Below are 26,901 nucleotides of genomic sequence, written 5' to 3'. Positions count from 1 at the left end.
CACTGCAGTTTCTAGCACAAAAAACTAAGCCTTTAGAGCAGAAAGAGTGAAGCTGAGCAGTGCTCATGGCGGTGACCATCATCGCAGCTTATCATTTCTCCTACAACACAAGATGACCCATGGCGGCAAGGAAGCGTTCTGAGTTGCTGACACGGCCAGGGTGACCTGGCACATTGTCAGGCAAGCAGCTTTCTTCTGAGCTTCAGCCTTGCTTGTCACAACAAAATCAAAAGTTAGCAAGTAACATGGGCTTTTTAAAATTGTACTCACTTAGATTAAATCAAAATGATAAATCCAGAAGTGCCAAAAATACTGTAAGAATTAAGGACTTGTGGACCTCTATCTGGGGTTCCCCAGCTGGCACTAATGGCAAAGAACCCACCTGCCAATGCAGGAGATGTAAGAGATGCCGTTTTGATCCCTGGGTCAGGAAAACTCCCTGGAGGAGGGTATGGTAACGCATTCCAGTATTATTGCCTAGAGAATCCCATGAACAGAGGAACCTGGTTTGCTATAGCCCTTGGGATCACAAAGAGTCAGACATGACTGAAACAACTTAACATGGACCTTTATCTACTTGTTTTAGTGGTTTTCCAAACTCACTGCCATTTAGAGCATGTTCCTTGGTGGCACTTCACCCTAAACCACATGTCTTGAGAATTTAGCAGACAAGCATGTCTATAGGTGGACATGGGTGCTGCCGTATGTACAGATTGGTATATTACAGTGGCTCTTCTCCATTGCCTCCTTCCTCTCAGAGTATCCTATCTCATGCCCTGCCCCTTACCTGGCCTGGATTACTTTCCCAGGAGGAAGGATTTGAGCTAAGGTGCCAGCGCCAGCAGTTACTGACTGGTTTGTTTATCTATCGAGTTCAAATCAAAAGGGTCTGACTCACAGGAGTGTTTCCACCAGATGTTACCATGTGGTGAAGGTGCTCTGTAAAGCATCAACGTAACCGCAGACTGCCTCTCCCCAGAACCTTCGGCAAAAGCAAAGAGATAAAATGAACCTCCCAAATGGTCTTCTAGGGGAGAGGAAGTCTCAGGATTCCCATCACTGTTGTTTTGTTTCTCTCTTCTGATTCTGATGACAGTATCCAAGGCACTGGCATTTTTCCCGTGTCTGGCTTACTCCCCAGGTCAGATTGCAAGTCCCAATTCACAGTGACTGTGCTTCATTCCTACATATGACCATCAATCATACTCTGAAAGGGAGGAAGGTTGGTCTTTGCCTGCTGTGTCTTGGTGCAGAGGTGTATTAGATTACATTCCATGTAGCTTGTTGACTTCAGTCTCATTACCTTACAGTCATACATCAAGCACAAGTATTTTGGCCACTAGTTGGTAGACCTCTCACCTCTCTCTCTTTCTCTCTCCTTTTTTTTTTCCTGGCATACTACATAACATATGGCATATGGGATCTTAGTTCCCCAACCAGGGATGGAACCTGTAACGCCCTGCAGTGGAAACATGGTGTCTTAACCACCAGACCACAGGGGAAGTCCTCATCGACCTCTGTGTGTGTGTATGTGTGTGTGTGTGTGTATTTAGTCACTCAGTCATGCCTGACTCTTTGCAACCCCATGGACTGTAGTCCATCAGGCTCCTCCGTCCATGGAATTTTTCCGGCAAGAATACTGGAGCAAGTTGTCATTTCCTATTCCAGGGGATCTTCCTGACCCAGCGATCAAACCCAAGTCTCTTGCATCTTGGGCATTGGCAGGCAGGTTCTTTACCTATCAAACAAAATTTCTGGAATTTCTGTCCAGACATCTGGACACAGCAATTTTTGGCTCTTCAGGGTCCATCTAGATGGAAAGGTCAGCTTCCCCTAGAAAGTTTATGCTAGAAAATTTCTGAAAGTTTTCTCCTAGAAAACTCAGTGATAAACCTTGAGTTCATCACTAATAATTATCATACCACTTCTATTATAGCAGCTGTGTCACTCCATGGTCTTCCCTCTCCCTAGGGACCCGCCACTCTGATGCTGGTGACCCATCAGATGACCTCACTGACATAACACCTGCCAGGAGGCCTTGGTGCTCACACTGATTAGCACAGATCCCATCAATTTCATCCCTACCTGCCCCCCTCCATTTATTTCACTCCAAATAGGAAGTATGGCTTAGCAGTAACTAACTAAAAAGATGAATCTTAAAGGAGCAACCCCAGCAAGATGGCAGGTGCTGGAGCAGCTGAGCTGCAGGGCTCTGGAGCAAATTTGAGGAGATACCCCACATCCCAGAGCAAGGGAGAAGACCCAGAAAGATGGTAGGAGGGGTGAAATTGTGTTTAGAATCAAACCCCGTACCCGCCAGAACACTCAGAGGGCTCAAACAAACCTTGTTTGCACCAGGACCCAGAGACCCCACAGAGACTGAGACAGAACTGTGTTTGAGTGTCTCCTGAGGAGGTTCGGGATAGCAGTGGGTTGCCGCAGGGGTGAGGGCTCTGGGTGCAGCAGACCTGGGTATGGCCTAAGCCCTCCTGGAGGAAGTTGTCATTACCCCCACCACAGAGCTGCCAGAACTTACACAGGACTGGGGAAACAGACTCTTGGAGGGGACAAACATAACCTTGTGCACACGAGGACCCAGGAGAAAGAAGCAGTGAACCCACAAGAGACTAACCCAGACTTGCCCGTGAGTGTCCAGCAGTCTCCGGTGGAGGTGTAGGTCAGCAGTGGCCTGCTGCAGGGTTGGGGTGCTGAGTGTAGCAGTGCATGCATGGGACCTTTTGAAGGAGATAGCCATTATTTTCATTACCTCCACCATAGTTTGGCCCCAGATAAATAACAGGGAGGGAACACAGCCTCATCCATCAACAGAAAATTGGACTAAAGATTTACTCATCATGGCCCTGCCCATCAGAAAAAGACCCAGATTCCCTTTAGTCAGTCTCTCCCATCAGGAAGCTTCCATAAACCTCTTATCCTTCTCCATGAGAGGGCAGACAGACCGAAAACCACATCTCAGAAAACTAACCAATCTGATCACATGGACCACAGCCTTGTCTATGAAACTATAAGCCATGCCGTGTAGGAGCAACCAAGATGGACAGGTCATGGTAGAGAGTTTTGACAAAACGTGGTATACCGGAGAAGGGAATGGCAAACCACGTCAGTATTTTTGCCTTGAGAACCCCATGAAAAGTATGAAAAGGTAAAAACATAGGACACTGAAAGATGAACTCCCCAGGTGAGTGGTGCCCAGTATGTTACTGGAGATCAGTGGAGAAACGACTCCAGGAAGAATGAAGAGATGCAGCCAAAGCAAAAACAACACCCAGTTGTGGATGTGACTGGTGATGGAAGTAAAGTCTGATACTGTAAAAAACAATATTGCATAGAAACCTGGAATATTAGATCCATGAATCAAGGCAAATTGGAAGTGGTCAAACAGGAAATGGCAAAAGTGAACATTAACATTTTAGGAATCGGCAAACTAAAATGGACTGGAATGGGTTCATTTAACTCAGATGACCTTTGTATCTACTATTGTGGGCAAGAATCTCTTAGAAGAAATGGAGTAGCCATAATTGTTAACAGAAGAGTCCAGAATGCTGTACTTGGATGCAGTCTCAAAAAAGACAAAATGAACTCTGTTTGTTTCCAAGGAAAACCATTCAATATTACAGTAATCCAAGTCTATGTCCTCACCAGTAATGCTGAAGAAGCTGAAGTTGAATGGTTCTATGAAGACCTACAAGACCTTCTAAAACTAGCACCCAAAAAAGATGTCCTTTTCATTATAGGGGACTGGAATCCAAAAGTAAGAAGTCAAGAAATACCTGGAGTAACAGCAAGTTTGGCCTTGGAGTACAGAATGAAGCAGGGCAAAGGCAAATAGTTTTGCTAAAAGAACGCACTGGTCATAGCAAACACCCTCTTCCAACAACACAAGAGAAGACTCTACACATGGACATCACCAGATGGTCAGTACCAAAATCAGACTGATTATATTCTTTGCAACGAGAGATGCCGAAGCTCTATACAGTCAGCAAAAAAAAGACCAGGAGCTGACTGTGGCTCAGATGGTGAACTCCTTATTGCCAAATTCAGACTTAAATTGAAGAAAGTAGGGAAAACCACTCACCATTCAGGTATGACCTAAATCAAATCCCTTATGTGTAAGTGACAAATAGATTCAAGGAATTAGATCTGATAGACACCGTGCCTGAAGAACTATGGATGGAGGTTTGTGACATTGTACAGGAGGCAGGGATCAAGACCATCCCTAAGGAAAAGAAATGCAAAAAGGCAAAATGGTTGTCTGAGGAGGCCTTACAAATAGCTGTGAAAAGAGAAGCAAAAAGCAAAGGAGAAAAGGAAAGATATACCCATTTGAATGCAGAATTCCAAAGAATAGCAAGGAGAAATAAGAAAGCCTTCCTTAGTGATCAGTGTGAAGAAATAGAGGGAAACAATAGAATGGGAAAGACTAGAGATCTCTTTAAGAAAATTAGAGATACTAAGGGAACATTTCATGCAAAGATGGGCACAAAAAAGGACAGAAATGACATGGACCTAACAGAAGCAGAAGATATTAAGAAGAGGTGGCAAGAATACACAGAAGAACTGTACAAAAAAAGAACTTCATGACCCAGATAATCACAATGGTGTGATCACTCACCTAGAGCCAGACATCCTGGAATTGAAGTCAAGTGGGCCTTAGAAAGCATCGCTATGAACAAAGCTAGTGGGGTTGATTGGATTCCAGTTGAGCTATTTCAAATCTTAAAAGCTGATGCTGTGAAAGTGCTACATTCAATATGCCAGCAAATTTGGAAAACTCAGCAGTGGCCACAAGACTGGTAAAGGTCAGTTTTGATTCCAGTTCGAAAGAAAGGCAATGCCAAAGAATGTTCAAACTACCTCAAAATTGCACTTATCTCACATGCTAGCAAAGTAATGCTCAAAATTCTCCAAGCCAGGCTTCAACAGTACGTGAACCGTGAACTTCCAGATGTTCAAGCTGGTTTAGAAAAGGCAGATGAACTAGAGATCAAATTGCCAACGTCCGTTGGATCATCAAAAAAGCAGGAGAGTTCCAGAAAAACATCTCTTTCTGCTTTATTGACTATGCCAAAGCCTTTGACCGTGTGGATCTCAGCAAACTATGGAAAATTCTGAAAGAGATGGGAATACCAGACCACCTGACCTTCCTCTTGAGAAATCTGTATGCAGGTCAGGAAGCAACAGTTAGAACTGGACATGGAACAACAGACTGGTTCCAAATAGGGAAAGGAGTATGTCAAGGCTGTATATTGTCACCCTGCTTATTTAACTTATATGCAGAGTACATCATGAGAAACGCTGGGCTGGAAGAAGCACAAGCTGGAATCAGATCACCAGGAGTAATATCAGTAACCTCAGATATGCAGATGACACCAAAGGAGAAATCGAAGAACTAAAGAGACTCTTGATGAAAGTGAAAGAGGAGAGTGAAAAAAGTTGGCTTAAAACTCAACATTCAGAAAACTAATATCATGGCATCTGGTCCCATCCCTTCAGGGCAAATAGATGGGGAAACAATGGAAACAGTGGCACACTTAATTTTTCTGGGCTCCAAAATCACTTCAGATGGTGACTGCAGTCCTGAAATTAAAAGACGCTTGCTCCTTGGAAGAAAAGCTATGACCAACCTAGCAAGTATATTAAAAAACAGAGACATTTCTTTGCCAACAAAGGTCCATCTAGTCAAGGCTATGGTTTTTCCAGTGGTCATGTATGGATGTGAGAGTTGGACTATAAAGAAAACTGAGCACCGAAGAATTGATGGTTTTGAACTGTGGTGTTGGAGAAGACTCCTGAGAGTCCCTTGGACAGCCAGGAGACCCAACCAGTCACTCCTAAAGGAAATCAGTCCTGAATATTCATTGGAAGGACTGATGCTGAAGCTGAAACTCCAATACTTTGGCCACCTGATGTGAAGAACTGACTCATTGGAAAAGACCCTGATGCTGGGAAAGATTGAAGGCAAGAGGAGAAGGGGATGACAGAGGATGAGATTGTTGGATGGCATCACCAACTCAATGGACATGATTCTGAGTAAACTCTGGGAGCTGTTGTTGGACACAGAGACCTGGCACGCGGCAGTCGTTGGGGTCGTGAAGGGAAAGACACGACTGAGCGACGGAACCGAAAGGTGGGTCCATTTTCTCTGTTACTGAGCATTTAAAGAAGAAATGGACAAATCCAAAAGACTGTCTTGAGGTGGAAAAATCATTTCATTATATTCCAGCACTTCCCAAAGTGCTCTCATTCTGCAATGACATTTTCATAGCATTCTTTTTGACATTTGACCCTATTTGCTGCTATGAACACGCATTGTCTTTAGGTTCCTAAATTGTCACTGCATCTTTGTTTTGTTTAATTTGCTATTGTTTGTTAAAGACACAGAGTTCACTTTGAATGTTATTTCAGTTTAATAAAAATAATAGCTATTTATCTGGTAAGTCCAATATTGCCAAGTGCAGAAATCACTTTAGTCAAGTTCCACAGCCTCCCAAGTCAGTTGCTATCTTTTTCATAAAAAAATTCACAGGATATTTAGTAAGACAGCCATTTCTAATTGGATATGTTATTGCTTTCTGCTTAAGAATTCCAAACTAGAAGACTCAAAGGTTATCCTAAGTTTTTTTGTTCCCTTTCATTCTCTATAGATATGCTGTCCCAAGACCTAGACTCTTTCAAATATGTTGATGGATTCATACTGTCTTTTTTGTTTTGTTTCATTTTCCACTTTACCTTATTGCTTTTGTTTTTCAGTACCAAAACCCTCAAATTATTTTTGAACACTAGTCCCTTGCTTTAAGAGTATTGCACTCTCTACATAAAAGCCTGCCAGCTTTTTGTATCAAGTCTGGAACTCCCTCTCTGACTTTCAAATTCCTTTGTATAACACCACCGCCAGTCAATTCCTCCCTTCCCCCCGTTATTCTCTAGCATGTAGTCTCCAATTTAGTAAGTACATTCTTCTTTTATTCCTCTTAAAGACTACACACATTCCCAATCCTTGGCATTTACCAAGATTTTCCCTGACCTCCACTTCTTTCCCGCTTTGTCTCTGCCTCATTTTCTCCTCACTTCACTGTAAGCTCATAAGCTCTTTGCCTGTCTTGGTCACCACTATTCCAAGGGTACAGGAAATTTTCTAGCACATCATCAGATCTCAGTCAATATTTGTAGACTTTCTGAATGCCCCTCAAGACTCACTTCAAAACTAATTTCTTTTATAATTACACTATTTTCTTTAAGTTCTTATATACCGACACTCATCTTGGCTTTCATCAACCAATTATAAAGTCCTTGAAGATGGAATCTATAATGTGTATCACTTAGCATCTCTTATAGTGTCCTTTTTTAAAAACAACATGTACTTATTATTTTACATTTGTGGAAGTCAGAGGACCAAAATCAGTTTTACTGGGCTAACCTCAAAAATCATCAGAGACAGTACCTTATGCAGTTTCTAGTAGAGAGAATCAGTTTCTGGCTTCTTTCCACTTCCAGAAGTTGTGACAGTCATTGGCTTCTGAGTGGTTTACTCTGCTTTTTGTCTCCATTATCACTTTGCTTTATGATTGCTAAATCAGTCCAATGTTTGCATATATTTATATGGTTTGATTTCTTTGCTGAAAAACCCAAGCAAATGCAACCATTATTACTTGAAAGCCACTGGAGAAATAAGAAGAGAAGAAAAAAAAAAGAAAAATAACCTTGAGTTATTCTTCTTTTTATGTTTTGTCATTATTCTTCTCTTAAAGTTCAGGTCATCAAAAAACTGGTGCTTAAAAGGCTGAGGTTTCTAAGGCAAAGTGAAGTTAGCAGGGTTCGTATAACTTTGCTATTGAATTTGTGTTATCCTACAATTAAATTAGTTATATAAGATTTTGACTTAAAATATAGATATAGGAAAAACCTCTCTTGAGAATGTCCTACAAACGTAACAAAAAAATGTCTAAAAACTTTATTAGAGTAGAGTTGATTTATAATGTTGTGTTAGTTTCAGGCATACAGCAAAATGGTTCAGTTATTGGTATATACATCCTTTTCCATATAAGCCATTGCAGACTATTGCATGGAGTTCCCTGTACTATACAGTAGGTCCTTATTAGTTATCTATTTTATATATAGTAGTGTATATATGTCAATTCCAATCTCTCATTTCTGTCCCTCCCTGCTCCTCACCCCTGTTAACCATAAGTGTGTTTGAGTGAGCTCCAGTAGTTGGGGATGGACAGGGAAGCCTGGTGTACTGCAGTCCCTGGAGTCACAAAGAATCGGACACTGCTGAGGGACTGAACTGAACAGAACTGAACTCTATTTCTGTTTTGTAGATAAGTTCATTTGTACTTTTTATTAGATTTCACATATAAGCAATATCATATGATATTTGTCTTACTCTGTCTGACTTATTTCACTCAGTATGACAATCTCTAGGTCCATCCATGTTGCTGCAAATAGCTTTATTTCATTCTTTTTGTAACTGAGTGATATTTTCCATTGTATATATTTACATTATCTTTATCCATTCTGTTCATGGACATTTAGGTTGCTTCCATGTCCTGGCTATTGTAAACAGTGCTACAATGAACATTGGGGTGCATGTATCTTTTCTTTGGTACATGCATGGTTTTCTCTGTATATATACCTTGGAGTGGGGTTTCTGGATCATATGATGGATCTACTTTTAGGTTTTTTTTTTTTCCAGTGGGTTTTGTCATACATTGACATGAATCAGCAATAGATTTACACGTATTCCCCATCCCGATCCCCCCTCCCACCTCCCTCTCCACCTGATTCCTCTGGGTCTTCCCAGTGCACTAGGCCCGTGCACTTGTCTCATGCATCCCACCTGGGCTGGTGACCTGTTTCACCATAGATAATATACATGCTGTTCTTTCGCAACATCCCACCCTAACCTTCTCCCACAGAGTTCAAAAGTCTGTTCTGCACTTCTGTGTCTCTTTTTCTGTTTTGCATAAAGGGTTGTCATTACCATCTTTCTAAATTCCATATATATGTGTTAGTATGTTGTAATGTTCTTTATCTTTCTGGCTTACTTCACTCTGTAAAAGGGGCTCCAGTTTCATCCATCTCATTAGAACTGGTTCAAATGAATTCTTTTTAATGGCTGAGTAATATTCCATGGTGTATCTGTACCACAGCTTCCTTATCCATTCTTCTGCTGATGGGCATCTAGGTTGCTTCCATGTCCTGGCTATTATAAACAGTGCTGCAATGAACATTGGGGTGCATGTGTCTCTTTCAGATCTGGTTTCCTCAGTGTGTATGCCCAGAAGTGGGATTGCTGGGTCACATGGCAGTTCTATTTCCAGTTTTTTAAGAAATCTCCACACTGTTCTCCATAGCGGCTGTACTAGTTTGCATTCCCACCAACAGTGTAAGAGGGTTCCCTTTTCTCCACACCCTCTCCAGCATTTATTGCTTGTAGACAAAGTAATCTTGAGAAAGAAGAATGGAACTGGAGGAATCAACCTGCCTGACTTCAGACTATACTACAAAGCCACAGTCATCAAGACAGTATGGTACTGGCACAAAGACAGAAATATAGATCAATGGAACAGAATAGAAAGCCCAGAGATAAATCCACAAACTTATGGACACCTTATCTTTGACAAAGGAGGCACGGATATACAATGGAAAAAAGACAACCTCTTTAACAAGTGGTGCTGGGAAAGCTGGTCAACCACTTGTAAAAGAATGAAACTAGAACACTTTCTAACACCATACACAAAAATAAACTCAAAATGGATTAAAGATCTAAATGTAAGACCAGAAACTATAAAACTCCTAGAGGAGAACATAGGCAAAACACTCTCCGACATAAACCACAGCAAGATCCTCTATGACCCACCTCCCAGAATATTGGAAATAAAAGCAAAAATAAACAAATGGGACCTAATGAAACTTAAAAGCTTTTGCACAACAAAGGAAACTAAAAGTAAGGTGAAAAGACAGCCCTCAGATTGGGAGAAAATAATAGCAAATGAAGAAACAGACAAAGGATTAATCTCAAAAATATACAAGCAACTCTTGAAGCTCAATTCCAGAAAAATAAATGACCCAATCAAAAAATGGGCCAAAGAACTAAACAGACATTTCTCCAAAGAAGACATACAGATGGCTAACAAACACATGAAAAGATGCTCAACATCACTCATTATCAGAGAAATGCAAATCAAAACCACAATGAGGTACCATTACACACCAGTCAGGATGGCTGCTATCCAAAAGTCTACTTTTAGGTTTTTAAGGAACCTCTATATTGTTCTTCATAGTGTCTGTACCAACTTACATTCCCACCAACAGTATGTCTTGATAATGTGAAGGAAGTAAAGACCATGCTTTGGGGGAAGGTCCATAATATGAAACATAAAATTCACTGTCACCTACTATTTGCCAGGGACTTTTCTAAAATCTGAGATGCTGGCCTCGATGAACTGGATTCAATATCTTCACTGCCCCTGCGGTGGTGCAGGTGCTCCGTTGTGTCCGCCTGTTTGCAACCCCATGGACTGTAGCCACCAGGCTCCTCTGTCCATGGAATTTTCCAGGCAAGAATACTGGAGAGAGTTGCCATTTCCTACTCCAGGGAATCTTCCCAACCTAGAGATCAAACCCATGTCTCTTGCATCTCCTGCATTGACAGTGGGATTCTTCACTACTGTGCCACCTGGGAATCCTCACTGCCCCAAGCTACTTATATAACATATGTCAATATACTTAGATTCTCTGAGATTTGGGCTTCACTTCTGAAGCTAAGAGGGTTAAACTAGGTTAGTTCTAGTTTATCTTCCAATCTTATAAGTATATGAAATTTAAATATTTATAAGGTGATGACTGATATTCAATAAGTTGAAACTACCTCACAAAACATAGTCCACTGGAGAAGGAAATGGTAAGCCACCTCAGCATTCTTGCCTTGAGAACCCCATGAACAGTATGAAAAGGCAAAAAGATATGACACAGAAGGATTAACTCCCCAGGTCACTAAGTAACCAATATGCTACTGGAGATCAGTGGAGAAAAAGCTCCAGAAAGATGAAGAGACTGAGCCAAAGTGGAAACAAGACCCCATTTTGGATGTGTCTGGTGGTGAAAGTAAAGTTAGATGCTGTAAAGAACAATATTTCATAGGAACCTGGAATGTTAGGTCCATGAATCAAGGCAAATTGGAAGTGGTCAAACAGGAGATGGCAAGAGAGAACATCGACATTTTAGGAATCAGTGAACTAAAATGGACCAGAATGGGTGAATTTAATTCAGATGACCATTATATCTACTACTGTGGGCAAGAATCCCTTAGAAGAAATGGGGTAGCTCTCATAGTCAACAAAAGAGTCTGAAATGCAGTAGTCGGGTGCAGTCTCAAAATGACAGAGTGATCTTTGTTCATTTCCAAGGCAAAACATTCATTATCACAGTAATCCAAGTCTATGCCCAACCACTAATGCTGAAGAAACTGGCGTTGAATAGTTCTGAAGACCTACAAGACCTTCTAGAACTAATACCAAAAAAAAAAAAAGATGTCCTTTTCATCATAGCAGACGAATGCAAAAGTAGGAAGTCCAGATATAGTGGGAGTAACAGGCAAGTTTGGCTTTGGAGTACAAAATGAAGCAGGGCAAAGGCTAACAGAGTTTTGCCAAGTTATACTGATCATAGCAAACACCCTCTTCCAACAACACAAGAGATGGCTCTACAAATGTACATCACCAGATGGTCAATACTGAAATCAGATTGATTATATTCTTTGCAGCCGAAGATGGACAAGCTCTATATGTCAGCAAAAACTAGACCCAGAGCTGACTGTGGCTCAGATCATGAACTCCTTATTGCCAAATTCAGACTTAAATTGAAGAAAGTAGGGAAAACTACTAGGTGGTTAAGTATGATCTAAGTCAAATTCCTTACAATTATATAGTGGAAGTGACAAATAGATTCAAAGGATTAGATCTGATAGACAGAGTGCCTGAAAAACTACTGATGGAGGTTCATGACATTGTATAGGAAGCAGTGATGAAGACCGTCCCCAAGAGAAAAAAAAATGCAAAAAGGCTGTCTGAGAAGGCCTTACTAATAGCTGAAAAAAGAAGAGAAGCAAAAAGCAAAAGAGAAAAGATAAACCTATATGAATGCAGAGTTCCAAAGAATAGCAAGGAAAAATAAGAAAGCCTTCCTCAGTGATCAATGCAAAGAAATAAAGGAAAACAATAGAATGGGAAAGACTAGAAATCTCTTCAAGAAAATTAGAGATACCAAAGGAACATTTCATGCAAAGATGGGCACAATATAGGACAGAAATGGTATGGACTTAACAGGAGCAGAAAATATTAAGAAGATGTGGCAAGAATACACAGAAGAACTATACAAAAAAGATCTTCATGACTCAGATAATCACGATGGTGTGATCACTCACCTAGAGCCAGACATCCTGGAACATGAAGTCATGTAGGCCTTAGGAAGCATCACTACAAACAAAGCTAGTGGAGTTGATTGAATTCCAGCTGAGCTGTTTCAAGACCTAAAAGGTGATGCTGTTAAAATGCTATACTCAACTGCCAGCAAATATGGAAAACTCAACAGCGGCCACAGGCCTGGAAAACCTCAGTTTTCACGCCAAACTTGAAGAAGGTAAATGCCAAAGAATGTTCAAACTACTTCACAATTGCACTCATCTCACATGCTAGCAAAGTAATGCTCAAAATGCTCCAAGACAGGCTTCAATGGTACATGAACTGAGAACTTCCAGATGTTCAAGCTGAATTTAGATAAGACAGAGGAACCAGAAATCAAATTGCCAACATTCGTTAGATCATCAAAAAAGTAAGAGAGTTCCAGAAAAACATCTACTTCTGCTTTATTGACTACACCAAAGCTTTTGACTGTGTGGACCACAACAAACTGTGGGAAATTCTTAAAGAGATGAGAATACCAGACCATCTTACCTGTCTCCTGAGAAATATGCAGGTCAAGAGGCAACAGTTAGAACTGCACATGGAACAAAGGGCCAGTTGAAATTGGAAAAGAAGTGTGTCAAGGCTGTATATTGTCACCCAGCTTACTTAACTTATATGCAGACTACATCATGCAAAATGCTGGGCTGAATGAAGCACAAGCTGGAATCAAGATCAGCAATTAGATGGGGAAACAGTGGAAACAGTGGCTGACTTTATTTTCTTGGGTTCCACAATCACTGCAGATCATGACTGCAACCACAAAATTAAAAGACACTTGCTCTTGAAAGAAAAGTTATGACCAACCTAGACAGCATATTAAAAAGCAGAGACATTACTTTGACAACTGAGGTCCATAAGGTCAAAGCTGTGATTTTTCCAGTATCATATATGGATGTGACAGTTGAACCATATAGAAGGCTGAGCACCAAAGAACTGCTGCTTTTGAACTGTGGTGTTGGAGAAGACTCCTGAGAGTCCTTGGACTTCAAAGATAGCCAATCAGTCCATCCTAAAGGAAATCAGTCCTGAATATTCATTGGAAGGACTGATGCTGAAGGTGGAACTCCAATATTTTGGCCGCCTGATGAGAAGAACTGACTCATTAGAAAAGACCCTGATGCTGGGAAGATTGAGTGCAGAAGGAGAAGGGGATGACAGAGGATGAGATGGTTGGATTGCATCACTGACTCAATGGATATGAGTTTGAGCAAGCTCCAGGAGATGGTGAAGGACAGGGAAGCCTGGCATGCTGCAGTCCATGGAGTCACAAAGAGTGAGACAGTCTGAGCGACTGAACAGCAACCGTACAATTGTGCTCGTTTCACATGCTAGTAAGACGATGCTCAAAATCCTTCAAATTAGGCTTCAGCAGTATGTGAACCAGGAACTTTCAGATGTACAAGCTAGGTGTAGAAAAGGCAGAGGAAACAGAGATCAAATTGCCAACATTCATTGGATTATAGAAAAATAAAGAATTCCAGAAAAATATCTACTCTACTTCATTGACTACACTAAATCCTTTTACTGTTTGGATCACAACAAACTGTGGAAAAGTCTTAAATAGATGGGAATACCAGACCACATTACCTGTCTCCTGAGAAATCTGTATGCAGGATAAGAAGCAACACTTAGAACCAGACATGAAACAGTGGACTACTGCAGAATCGTAAAAGGAGTACATCAAGGCTCTATATTGTCACCCTGTTTATTTCACTTATATGCATCATTCCATTGGAAATGCTGGACTGGAAGACTCATGAGCTGGAATAAAGATTTCTGGGAATAATATCAACCACCTCAGTTATTTAATTGTTACCATTCTAATGGCAAAAAAAAAAAAAATGAAGAGGAACCAAAGAACCTCTCAATGAGGGTGAAAGAGGAGAGTGAAAAAGCTGACTTAAAGCTCAACATTCAAAAAATGAAGATCATGGCATCCTGTTCCATCATTTCATAGAAAATAGATGGGGAAAAGTGGAAACAATGACAGATTTTCTGCTCTTAGGCTCCAAAATCACTGCAGATGGTGATTGCAGCCGCAAAATTGAAAGATGCTTGCTCCTTTGAAGAAAACCTATGACAAACCTAGACAGCATATTAAAAAGTAGAGATATAGCTTTGTCAACAAAGATCTGTATAGTCAAAGCTATGGTTTTTCCGGTAGCCATGTATAGATATGAGTGTTGGACCATGAAGAAGACTGAGCATGGAAGAATTGATGCTTTTGAATTGCAGTGCTGGAGAAGACTCTTGAGAAGCCCGTGGACATCAAGGAGATCAAACCAGTCAATCCTAAAGGAAATAAACCCTGAATATTAACTGGAAGGACTGATGCTGAAGCTGAAGCTCCAGTACTTTGGCCACCTGATTCAAGGAGCCAGCTCTTTACAAAAGACTGATGCTGAGAAAGATTGAGGGGACGAGGTAAAGGGGCAACAGCAGATGAGATGGTTGGATAGCATCACCAACTCAGTGGACATGAGCTTGAGCAAACTCTAGGAGAAAGTGAAGGTCAAGGAAGCCTGGTGTGCTGCAGTTAAAGGGGTCACAAAGACTCAGATACAACTTAGTGTCTAAACAACTGCAATTCAGTAAGTACTTGCTTATTCACTACTGTGATCTTTATGCTACCAAACTTGTGGCTTTCTATTTTAAGTTTCTTTTATTTGTTTAAAAAATGTTTATGAGTATATTCAAATGTGATAAGGAGTGTAAGCAGTGTGCCAAAAATAAGCACATGCTAAAAATGCTGTAGTTACAACTATGAGCATGATCCCTGTATCCTGAGACATCCTGCCCCTCATACCAGGAGGAACAGGGCAGCCCAGTGATCAAATTCATTTGTTTCTTTTGCTGGTGTTTAGTCACTTCAGTTGTGTCTGATTCTTTGCAACCCCACAGACTGTACCCTACCAGGCTCCTCTGTCTATGGGATTTTCCAGGCAAGAATACTGGAATGGGTAGCCATTCCCTTCTCCAGGGGATCTTCCCAACCCAGGGATTGAACCTGTGTAGCCTGCATTGCAGATGGATTCTTTACTACTGAGCCACCAGGGAAGCCATTTCTTTTGCTCGAAGAGTAATATTACGCTAAACTATCCCAACTCCAGTTACCAGGTGTTATCATCCTTATTCTTAGTAATACAAAATATTTAGATGATATTTAAACACACAAATGAATAAACAAAATATGCCCAAGGTTTCTCATGGACAGAGGAGCTTGGTGGAATACCATCCATATAATTGCAAAGAGTCTGACACAGCTGAAGTGACTTAATAGGCATGCACACACAACATCCAAAAATTTAAACGGTTGCCTCAAGGACTGTGATTTTGGAACAGGTGAAGTTTAAGTAGGGTTTCTGTCAGCCTTTTACGGTGTTCAACTAGGGCAAGTTCATTTAGATATCTGTTTTTTGTATTGAGTATATGCTGCTAACTATTTTGATAACCATTGTTCTACATTATTAATTTGAATTAAAATTAAATTAATTGATAGGATACTATACATATAATCATTTAATTCAATTGGTAATTCATGTTTAGCATGTTTTAATGATAACTATGAACTGTGACCCTCAATATCTTTTGATAGTTTAAGGGACTGTGGTATAGTAACTCACCTAAATCCTTCAAGTAATCTAGTGGTACAGCATTTTGATGCATTCTTCTTGTTGCCTTTGAACTTCCAGAGAGCTCCTGATACTGGAGAGTTCTTTATCATGACAGTGTCATTCTCACAGAATGTATTAATTGGTAATTTACAGTTAAAGATAACATCTTAGGGGGCTTTTCATTTTGACATCCTCTTACTCCTCTGGGCTTCCCAGGTGGCACAGTGATAAAAAATCTGTCTGCCAATGCAAGAGACACAGGAGACATGGGTTCTATCCCTGGGTCAAGAAGATCCCCTGGAGAAGGAGATAGAAACCCACTCCAACATTCTTGCCTGGAAAATCCCATAAACAGAGGAGCCTACAGTCCAGTCCAGGAGGTCACAGAGAGTTGAACATGAATGAGCAACTGAGCATGCACTCACTCATTATGTGTTACAAATTAGCAATTAATTAACATTACTTCTACACTGGTAACTTCCAGGCCAAAAAAAAAAAAAGCTTGAACACATTCTAGATTTTTGCTAGTTTAAAAGAGAATTAAGTGTATACCATAAAAGTAAAATTCATTTATGATACAAGAGAAGTTCAAAGCTAACTTTATTGTAAAGCTTAACTCAGTACCTTAAAGCACTTATATAAATGGTTCAATATCATATTGGAGTTATTCGGACTAAAAGATTTTCTTTTTTCGATCACAAAGCAAAACAATGAAAGAAAGAGCAGATAAATTAATACTGTATGGCCTATGTGCACTAAAAGAAATCCAGTGGGTTATCTCCTAATGCTGAAATGACTCATTTAGAAGCTAAATGTTAAATGAGCATAAAGAAAGGCATTCAATAAGAAATACTCAAAGGCCATCTTGGATCACAATATGTTTGTCCATAAGAGATCTCACAACTCAATTCACCAATAAGTGAGAGAGATGGCCTCTAGTTAGACTGTCCCAACCTTGGTTTACTTCTTGAAAATGACAGTCTTATTCTAGCTTGAATTCTAGTTTGGAAAGAAAACTTTGAAGACCTCTCTCTGTTTTCCTCTCTAAGAGCTTAAAAAGTACTTTAGCTGGCCTCATTTCACAGGCCTTAAAAACACTTCTTTTTCCTAGGATACCAGGTAGAACATATTGACCAAGACATTTTCCATAAAGAGTCCTTTTCCTGTATTCATGTCAGGTCCTGCCTTGAACTGCCCTTGTGCCTAGAGTTCTAGCAAACTTGTTCCCTTGCTCTGACTCTGATATGCTCACAGATACCTTTTACTATTGCCTATAACCAAATTTTGTTAGCAACTGAACTTCAAAGAGCTAAAAAACTAATTTTCAGCTAATGAGTCTTTGACAAGTTTGGAAGGTTTACCTAAAGTAAAGTATTTTGAATACTTTCAAAGTCAGATATAAGATGATCACATTATATAAACATTCCTTTCAGATTAGCAAACTAAGAAAATCAGAGTCACTAACCTGAGATGTCTGTTAGGTTTTGGGGAGTTGTTTAACCTCTGGGGTAAACAAATGATGATTTTTATCCTTTTCCTTGAGAGACCATTCAGACTGAAAATAGTAAACTTTACTCAAAATCTACTTTTTATTTTTTTTACAGTCACAATATTCTTCTCTATGAGGATGGGCATGCTGTGGTGGCAGATTTTGGAGGTGAGATTTCTATGAATAATGCCCCCAGTGACATCAGTTTCTTTCTTCCTTCCTCGTTGGTGGAGATATTATATGATAAACCTGGAAATGGATATCACCCTGACAGCTATATTTCTCTAAATTATTCACATTTCAAGTTATCATGGAGGGGTACTAGGAAAAGTTTTCAATTAGCAAGAGGGAGGTGACATGTGTGTACCTATAGCTGATTCATGTTGTATAGCAGAAACCAATACAATATTGTAAAGCAATTATCCTCCAATTAAAAACAAATAAATGTTTAAATTTTCAATGAAGTTTGAAAGCATGTCATTTCTTTTCAGTTTTTCTTCTTTTATATCCTCAGCTAAAAAATGGAAGTAAAAAATTTAAATAAGACAGAGGTTTCCTTGGGGTTTCAAACTTTTAGCTGTAATCTTTGACCTTGGTTTTAAAACATTTCCTTTGACATGAATCTGTTTTCTCTTTTCCCCAGAATCAAGATTTCTGCAGTCTCTGGATGAAGACAACATGACAAAACAACCTGGGGTTTGTTGCTGCTCATGTTCCCTATAATTATGAAACAATTAGAATGTGTAAACTCAGCATGCGAGAAAAGGAGATGAAAGCAGCTTTAACTGGAAGAAATGTCATTGTCCCAGAGGCAGGATAATGTTTTATGTTTTTATTTTTAGTAAGCCCCCAAAAGAACTATTTCAAGGCTCCCTTAGAGAAATAGATTAGATTTATATTTGAAAAATGTTACAGAAAAAGTAACAGAATTTGTTTCAAATCTAATTGAAAAGTACATGGCGGGCATGGATAATTGACTTTCATGTTTAGATCTCCTTATTAAATGGTAGAGTTAAAATTTAATAGGTAACCATAAAATCCATAGTTTACCTGCATCTATTAACAATTTATAGTTTTCCATTTTAACATTGTAAGGCGATAGGTGATACAGTCAAGCGTTACTGTTTAAGAAAAATATAAATTATAACATCTGAAGCAAACATAAATTGTACTCGAAATGTCTGCATTTAGATTCATTATCTGCTTTTCCCTCTCCCCTCCCCACAAAGGAGTATACTTCTCTTTCTGACCTACCTGTGTTATTTAATTACCCAAGCTTGAGCTAATTTTCTGTCCCTTCCTTTTCCTGCTTCTGCTTACACACTGCTCAATCACTTTTTCTGTTTGTTTCTATTTCTTTTCTTTTTTAGTTTATCCCAAACTTTCATTTACCACTGCCTCAGTTCAGGTCTTTCCTATCTCTTTTCTGGACCATTGTTCTAGGCTTTTAATTCCAGTCCTCTCTTCCAGTTCATTCTTTGCAACATCAGCCAAGTGTTGTGTCCTGACAATTCTCTTCTTCCTGTAAATCATCAATGATGCTTAAAATGTTGTTGTGTGTGTGTGTGTGTGCACATTCAGTCCTGTCTGACTCTGCGACCACATGGACTATAGTCCACTATAGTCCACAGGCTCTTCTGTCCATGGAGTTTTCCAGGCAAGAAAACTGGAATGGGTTTCCATTTCCTCCTCCAGGGAATCTTCCTGATCCAGGGATTAAACCCACTTCTCTTGCATCTCCTGCATTGGCAGGCAGATTCTTTACCGCTATCACCACCTGGGAAGCATTAAAATGTTATAACACTCTCCCCCCAGTCTGAACCCAAGACTCTTCTGTGACTTCATTTCCCACTAAACATTTTCTTAAGTCCCCTATGCCCCCAGCAACATAAATACAAGCCATCTGGCTATTCCCCAAATATTTCATTCACTTTCACAGATTTATGACTCTGCCAGGGTCATATTCTCTGCCCAAAAAACCTTTCATTGCATCCCACCTTGAGAAAATCTTATTATCTTGCATGGCCAAGAAAAGTTTATCCATTTTAAGTACCTTCCGTCCTGTAAATTGCCCCTTCCACCTCCTCCCCACACACTTTTCTGTATGTGCTTTTGTAGCACTTTTTTCACACTGCTAGGTAGTACTCTTACTCACTCAACAAACATTTATGAAGGGTCTACAATGCGTCAGGCATTGTACAAAGGGCCAGGAATACAAGATGTGAATAAAAGCTTGTCTTTGATCTCAAGTAACTCATTTTGTAGCGGGAAAAACCATATGCAAGTAAGGGTGAAGGCAGTATGGACATTCAATGATAAAGATGTGGCAAAGCCTCATGGGAGCTCAGGTAGAATGAACAGGAATAAATCAATTCAAACAGAATGAACACGTGAACAAAGGCACAGAGGAGGGAGAAACACCAGCTTTCCTTGAGGACTTTAAATAGCTTGGCATTGTTGGCATGCATTGTGTGAGAAAGACAAAGTGGGAGACGAGTTAAAGAGAAAGGCAGGAACCACAACATGGGTTAAGTATTAAGCGTGCTGGTTTCCCCAGTTAAATTTCATTCATTCAGCAGACATTTATGGAATACCTACTAAGTGTCAGACATTTTTCAAGGAACTGGGAATATTGCCATGACAAAGTTCTTGTGTTTATGGGGCTAATATTCTAATTGGAGAAGATAAACATTGAACAAATTAGTAAAATATATATCAGGTGGTGATAAGTGTTATGAAGGAAAAAAACAAAGAGCAGATAAATGTAAAGTGATGGGGGTGTCATTTAGATGAGTGAAATAGAAAGAAAGAATTTGACAAGAGACCTATGTGGGAGTTATCCATAGGAGGAGAAGAGCAGGATAGAAGAGGGAACAGTAAGTGCAAAGGCTCTGCAGCAGGAGAGTCGGTTGTGTGTTCAAGGCCAGACTGACTGGAGTGGAGTAAGAAAGGAGAAGTATGGTAAGAAATGAGAGAGGTGGGAAGAGTGGGTCCTTTTTTTGACAGGACATACAGATCTTATCTGGCATCTTTGACATAGAGATAGCTAACTCAGTGGACCTCAACCATGGCTGCACATTGAAATCACTTTGGAAACTTTTGTAAGAGCATTCAACCTGAATTCAAGCCCCAGAAATTCTGATCTCCTTGTCCTAGAGTTCATCTTCAGTACATGTATCTTTTAAAAGTTTCCCCTGGAGATTCTAAAATGTAGCCAGTGGAGACTCTGGTTAAATATCCTTTTGTTGAATGAAATTGAATTGAATTTCACCAAAGCAAGTAACATTCTTCTATCCTAGGAGTGGAGTCTTTAAGCACAGCCCTACTCAAGATTTATTTTGAAGGCTATTTTATTTCTAACTAGTTATGTGGCCTGATATAAGTTTGCTAATTATTCTATTACCACCTGTGGGAAAAAATGGGCATACTCTATGCTTACTTCTGCTGATGCAATGTTGTGACAAAACTCATAATCTGCTATATAATTGGAGGCTACTTGGAATGTGAAAGCTCATGTGGAAGGATTGCATATAAGCACCATAATCGAAATAAAGACATTCTTGGCAAGCTGCAATTATGCATGACTTCAAAATAATGTAGACTCTTCAAAAGAATTATCAGCAGGCAGCACTACACACAAAATATCACTAAGAGTAATAAGAGAATACTGGTTTCTTTCAGGGGAAATACAAAGACAGAAGGTATTTGGCAAAGTTCATTGATATGATTATGAAGGCATGAGATTTTAGAGCTAGAAGGGCCTTCCTCCTGTGTTACCCTTGAGGAATCTCAGGTCCAAGAAGCATAGGAGACTCTCAGAACGACCCAAGTAGTTGATAGTAGGGCCAGAACTAGAATTTTCTTTTCCTAACTCTAGTATTCTTTTTCTTAAACCACACATAAACCAAATTTATGCAATTGCATCCCATAATGGAAACTTATATTTAAAAATGAAAAATATACAATTGCAAATAAAAAGAATGTAAATGATGCCATCAAAACATGAGGGTAGAACTTTGTACGGAGAAACTTGTCATGTTTTATGGGCTTGCTTTCAAGAATATTGCACAAACAGCATTTAGAAATAACACCACTGGGCAAACAAAGGAGATATGACAGACCTGATCCTGCCAGTGAGAAATCTCCTTCACACAAATATTCTGGGCACTCCCCTGAGACCCTTTCTCTCCTCAGTCATCAGGGCACTATTTATTGGTCTAATTTAGTGACTTCCTAAATTACAACCTGAAGCTCTAAAGGAGAGATGCTTCCCCCCAGAGTGCATGATTCACACCCAGCGAGGCATAGAGTTCTTGGATGAATCCATGGATGGCTATTCAGAAACTTGCAAGGCTTCCAGGGGAAAGATACTCAGAGATAAGCAAAACAGTGCCACTGCTGTGCTCACCATTTCACTTGGCAATTAGTATTGCTGCAGTATATTTGGAAGAATTATGGATTTCATGATCTTCCAATGATTAAAAAAGCGCCCTTTGAAAAACTAAAAGGTAGCAGTAAACACCATTTCTGTGTGAACGTGCCAGTTTATTATTGCACACATTGAGGGCAGTATTGATGTTATTTTACATTTATATTTTTGAGAACATAGAATACTTAACAAATCCTCGCTAAGAAGAGCACTGTCCTACAGTAGAAGAACTAAACACTTGGTCAGTGACTTGTGGATGGTTTTTGACCCGCAGAACCTCCGCTGGATGGCTCCTGAGGTGTTCACACAGTGTACACGCTACACAATCAAGGCGGATGTCTTCAGCTATGCGCTGTGTCTGTGGGAACTTCTCACGGGAGAAATTCCCTTCGCTCATCTCAAGCCAGGTAAGCCATGCTGCAGTTAGGTTTCTCTGAGGGAATTCCCTGGTGGTCCAGTGGCCAGGCGTGTGTGCTTTCACTGCCGAGGGCCCTACTTGGAGAATTAAGATCCCACAAGCTGCAGGGTACAGCCAGGAAAAAAAAAAAAAGGTTTCTCTGATCTCCAGAGTTCTCTGCATTTTCACAAATTCAAGAAACATTGTTCCCCCAAAATGACAGTTCTTGGTGGATTGCCAAGGTGAGAAGTAAAGAAACAGTCTCAAGGTATGTGCCCAATCCAGAAGACTTAATGGCCTATAACTATATGATTTTGGACACAGACACACAGAAGGGTAGGTATATTTTATTATTAATGTTTGAGATTTTGATTTATCTGTTGTTAATGAAACAAGCAGATGACTATGGCCATGTGGAATGTGGGTACAAATAATGTAAATTACACCATATTTACTTTTTGAGATTTGATTTAGAAATGCCTTTTTGGTGTGCATATAAGGGTGAGCTGAAAATAGCAACACACAAAAATTATCTATCAGGTCTGCTTTTGGCTTGTCTCACATTATACAAAGGAGAATGGCTTTTTCTAATTTTGTATTACATATATAGATGCATTTGAAAACTGGGACTTTGTGAGTGAGCCTATAATTTTGTTGTTGATTATATTTGATAATATACATTACACTCTGTGTAACTGAGGAAGATGGAGGTAGGGAATCTAATCACAGGGGAAAATGTACAAATATTTGAAGTAAATTTGATTTGCATTTCTCTCCATTTTATTTGCTCTGCTTTTTTGTCTGGTCACACTGTTTACTTACTTGCATCCACCATGAATCTAAAAACCCCTTGACTTTGCATCCCTAAAACTTACCATGATTCAAAAGTAGTTTTCAAATTAAATCATAAAGAAATTTTATAATGAATTATAGTGTAAGCTCCTTAAGTGGTCACCTTATCAGAATATATCAGAAGTGAAGTGAAAGTTACTCAGTTGTGTCCGAACTCTTTGCAACCCCATGGACTGCAGCCTGCCAGGCTCCTCTGTCCATGGGGATTCTCCAGGCAAGAATACTGGAGTGGGTTCCCATGCCCTCCCCCAGAGGATCTTCCCAACCCAGGGATCAAACCCTGGTCTCCCTCATTGCAGGCAGGTTCTTTATGTCTGGGCCACCAGGGAAGCACAAATATGTCAGAAGGATCAAGTCAAGAGGGATGTTAGGGAAAGACATACCTTATAACTGTGGATATTCACACAAGTTCAGAGTCTTAACCAGGATCACAATATTTATTAGTATTCATGTGCAGAGCAATAGCCATATCTCATACTGTCTTTTCAAGGTATTTTCCTCCTAATAACCATATGGTCTTTAATTACACTCTGCATACTGTCTAACCAAGAGCTTTTCACAAAGTATATGCTCTGTGCATAATTGTCCTAACCTTTCTCTATATGCTTTTATAGTTTTAAATGATGGAATCTGGCCCTTATTATAATGTAGATAAGAGAACTCTATTTTGAACTGGAAAAGAATTGCTGTTTATTTCTTGTTCTGATCTGTTATCATCTCTCTACCTCTTAGAATATGATTTCTGATAAGATTTATGAGTATATTTAAAAAAATCCACTGTAATTCTAGACATGTTGTAGTATTTTTATCAGAGCTTCCCTTGTTCTTTCCTTGTGCTTCTTCTTGGCTTCCCTTGTGGCTCAGCTGGTAAAGTATCCGCCTGCAATGTGGGAGACCTGAGTTCGATCCTGGGGTTGGGAAGATCCCCTGGAGAAGGGAAAGTCTACCTACTCCAGTATTCTGGCCTAGAGAATTCCATAGACTGTATGGTTCATAGGGTTGCAAAGAGTCTGACATAACTGAGCAACTTTCACTTTACACGTCTCCCTTCTTCTCATCTCCTGTATCAAAATCAGTTCACCTCTTCCTATGGATTTTACATCCTAAGAACATGTTAGACTTATCCACTACTTATCATCACCTTCCACCATCCTAGCTCAAGACACCATCTTTGTCATTTAAATTATTGCAATTGTCATTTTAAAAAAATTATGTTTAATTTATATAGTAGAAGTTGAGGTATAACTTAAATAGTAAAAGTTACCATTTTAGGCTAATAGTGCAAGGAGTTTTAACAACTATATACAGCTGTATAATCACAACTACAATCATGATAAACAGTAGTTCCAATACTTCAAAAGTTCCCGCATGCCTCTTTGGAATCAATTCACCTTTCATACCTCCAGCCCCTAGCAACCACTGATCTGAATTATGTCCCTATAAGTTTGCCTTTTCCAGAATGTCAAATAAATGGAGCCATGTTAGTACATTTATCAGTTATTTATTCTTTCACATTCCTGTGTAATATTCCATTGTGTTGATTGTGTGTGTATGTGTGTGTGTGATCCAGACAGTCACAAGCTTTAGCATAGTCAATGAAATAGAAGTAGATATTTTTTCTGGAATTCCCTTGCATTCTCTACTATGCAACGAATGTAGGCAATTTGATCTCTGGTTCCTCTGCCTTTTCTAAACCCAGCTTGTACGTCTGAAAGTTCTCAGTACTTGTACTATTGAAGCCTAGCTTGAAGGATTTTGAGCATTACCTTACTAGCATGCAAAATGAATGCAGCTGGCCAGTAGTTTGAACATTCTTTGCATTGCCATTCTTTGGTATTGGAATGACCCTGTGACCACTGCTGAGTTTTCCAAATTTGCTGGCATATTGAGTGCAGCACTTTAAAAGCGTCCTACTTTAGGATTTGAAATAACTTGGCTGGAATTCCATCACCTCTACTAGCTTTGTTTTTAGTAATGCTTCCTATGGCCCACTTGACTTCAAACTCCAGGATGTCTGGCTCTAGGTGAGTGACCACACCATCATGGTTATCTAGATCATTAAGCCCTTTTTTGTACAGTTCTCTGTACTCTTGCCACCTCTTCATAATGTCTTCTACCTCTGTTAGGTCCTTACTGTTTCTGTCCTTTATCATGCCCATCCTCACATGAAATTTTCCCTTGATATCTCCAATTTTCTTGAAAGATCTCTGGTCTTTCCCATTCTATTGTTTTTCCGTACTTCTTTGCAGTTTTCATTGAAAAAAGCCTTCTTATCTCTCCTTGCTATTCTCTGCAACTCTGCATTCAGTTGAGTATATCTTTCCCTTTCTCCCTTACTTTACACGTCTCTTCTTTCCTCAGCTATTTAAGAGCCTCCTCAGACAATCATTTTGCCTTCTTGAATTTCTTTTTCTTTGGGATGACTTTGGTCCCTGACTCCTATACAATGTTATGAACCTCTGTCCATACTTGTTCAGACACTCTGTCTATCAGATCTAATCCCTTGAATCTATTTTCCACTTCTACTGTGTAATCAGAAGGGATTTGATTTAGGTCATACCTGAATGGTATAGTGGTTTCCCTACTTTCTTCAAATTTGCAATAAGAAGCTCAGGATCTGAGCCACAGTTTCAGCTCCAGGTCTTGTTTTTGCTGACTATATAGAGCTTCTTCATCTTCAGCCACAAAGAATATAATCAATCTGATTTCAGTATTGACCATTTGGTGAGAAATGCCCAGCTAGATGAATAGTAAACTAGAATCAAGATTGCCAGGAGAAATATCAATTACTTCAGATACGCAGATAATACCACCCTAATGGCAGAAAGTGAAGAGGAACTGAAGAGCCTCTTGCTGAAGGTGAAAGAGGACAATGAATAAGCTGGCTTAAAACTCGCCATTCAAAAAACTAAGATCATGACATCTGGTCCCATCACTTCGTGGCAAATAGATGGGGAAAAAATGGTAATAGTGACAGACTTTGTTTTCTTGGGCTGCAAAATCACTGCAGACAGTGATTGCAGCCATGAAATTAAAAGACACTTTCTCCTTAGAAGAAAAGTTATAACAAATCTAGACAGCATATTAAAAAGCAGAGATATCACTTTACCCACAAAGGTCCATATAGTCAAAGCTATGGTTTTTCCAATAGTCATGTACGGATGTGAGAGCTGGACCATAAAGAAAGCTGAGCACTAAAGAATTGATGCTTTCGAACTGTGGTGCTGGAGAAGACTCTTGAGAGTCCCTTGGACAGCAAGGAGCTCAAACCAGTCTATCCCAAAGGAAATCAACCCTGAATATTAATTGGAAGGACTGATGCTGAAGCTGAAGCTTCACTACTTTGGACCCCTAATGCAAAGAGCTGACTCACTGGGAAAAAAACCCTGATGCTGAGAAAGATTGAGGGCAGGGGGTATGGGGGTATTGAGGATGAGATGGTTGGATGGCATCATCAACTTAATGGACATGAGTTTGAAGAAATTCCAGGAGATAGTGAAGGATAGGGAAGCCTGGTGTGCTGTGGTCCATGGGGTCGCTCAGTCAGACACGACTAAGTGACTGAACAGCAACAATGTGTAAAGTCGTCTCTTGTGTTGTTGAAAAGGTGTTTGCTATGATTGGTGTGTTCT

General features: G+C 39.8%; 1 protein-coding gene across 4 annotated transcripts in view; it reads left to right on the top strand.

Annotated features, from left to right (window-relative positions):
• Positions 1–26,901, top strand: part of LOC122677090 (serine/threonine-protein kinase TNNI3K) — a 355,674-nt gene that overhangs the window by 223,476 nt on the left and 105,297 nt on the right. For all 4 annotated transcript variants that reach the window (XM_043876893.1, XM_043876895.1, XM_043876894.1 and 1 more), the window contains 3 exons: positions 17,707–17,759; positions 18,235–18,287; positions 22,295–22,427. In XM_043876893.1, coding sequence (XP_043732828.1) covers positions 17,707–17,759; positions 18,235–18,287; positions 22,295–22,427 — 239 coding nt within the window. The remainder of the gene's footprint in view (positions 1–17,706; positions 17,760–18,234; positions 18,288–22,294; positions 22,428–26,901) is intronic.

This window comes from Cervus elaphus, chromosome 20, assembly GCF_910594005.1.
Source record: "Cervus elaphus chromosome 20, mCerEla1.1, whole genome shotgun sequence".
Lineage (NCBI taxonomy): Eukaryota > Metazoa > Chordata > Mammalia > Artiodactyla > Cervidae > Cervus > Cervus elaphus.
This window is presented reverse-complemented; position numbering and strand designations above follow the sequence as displayed.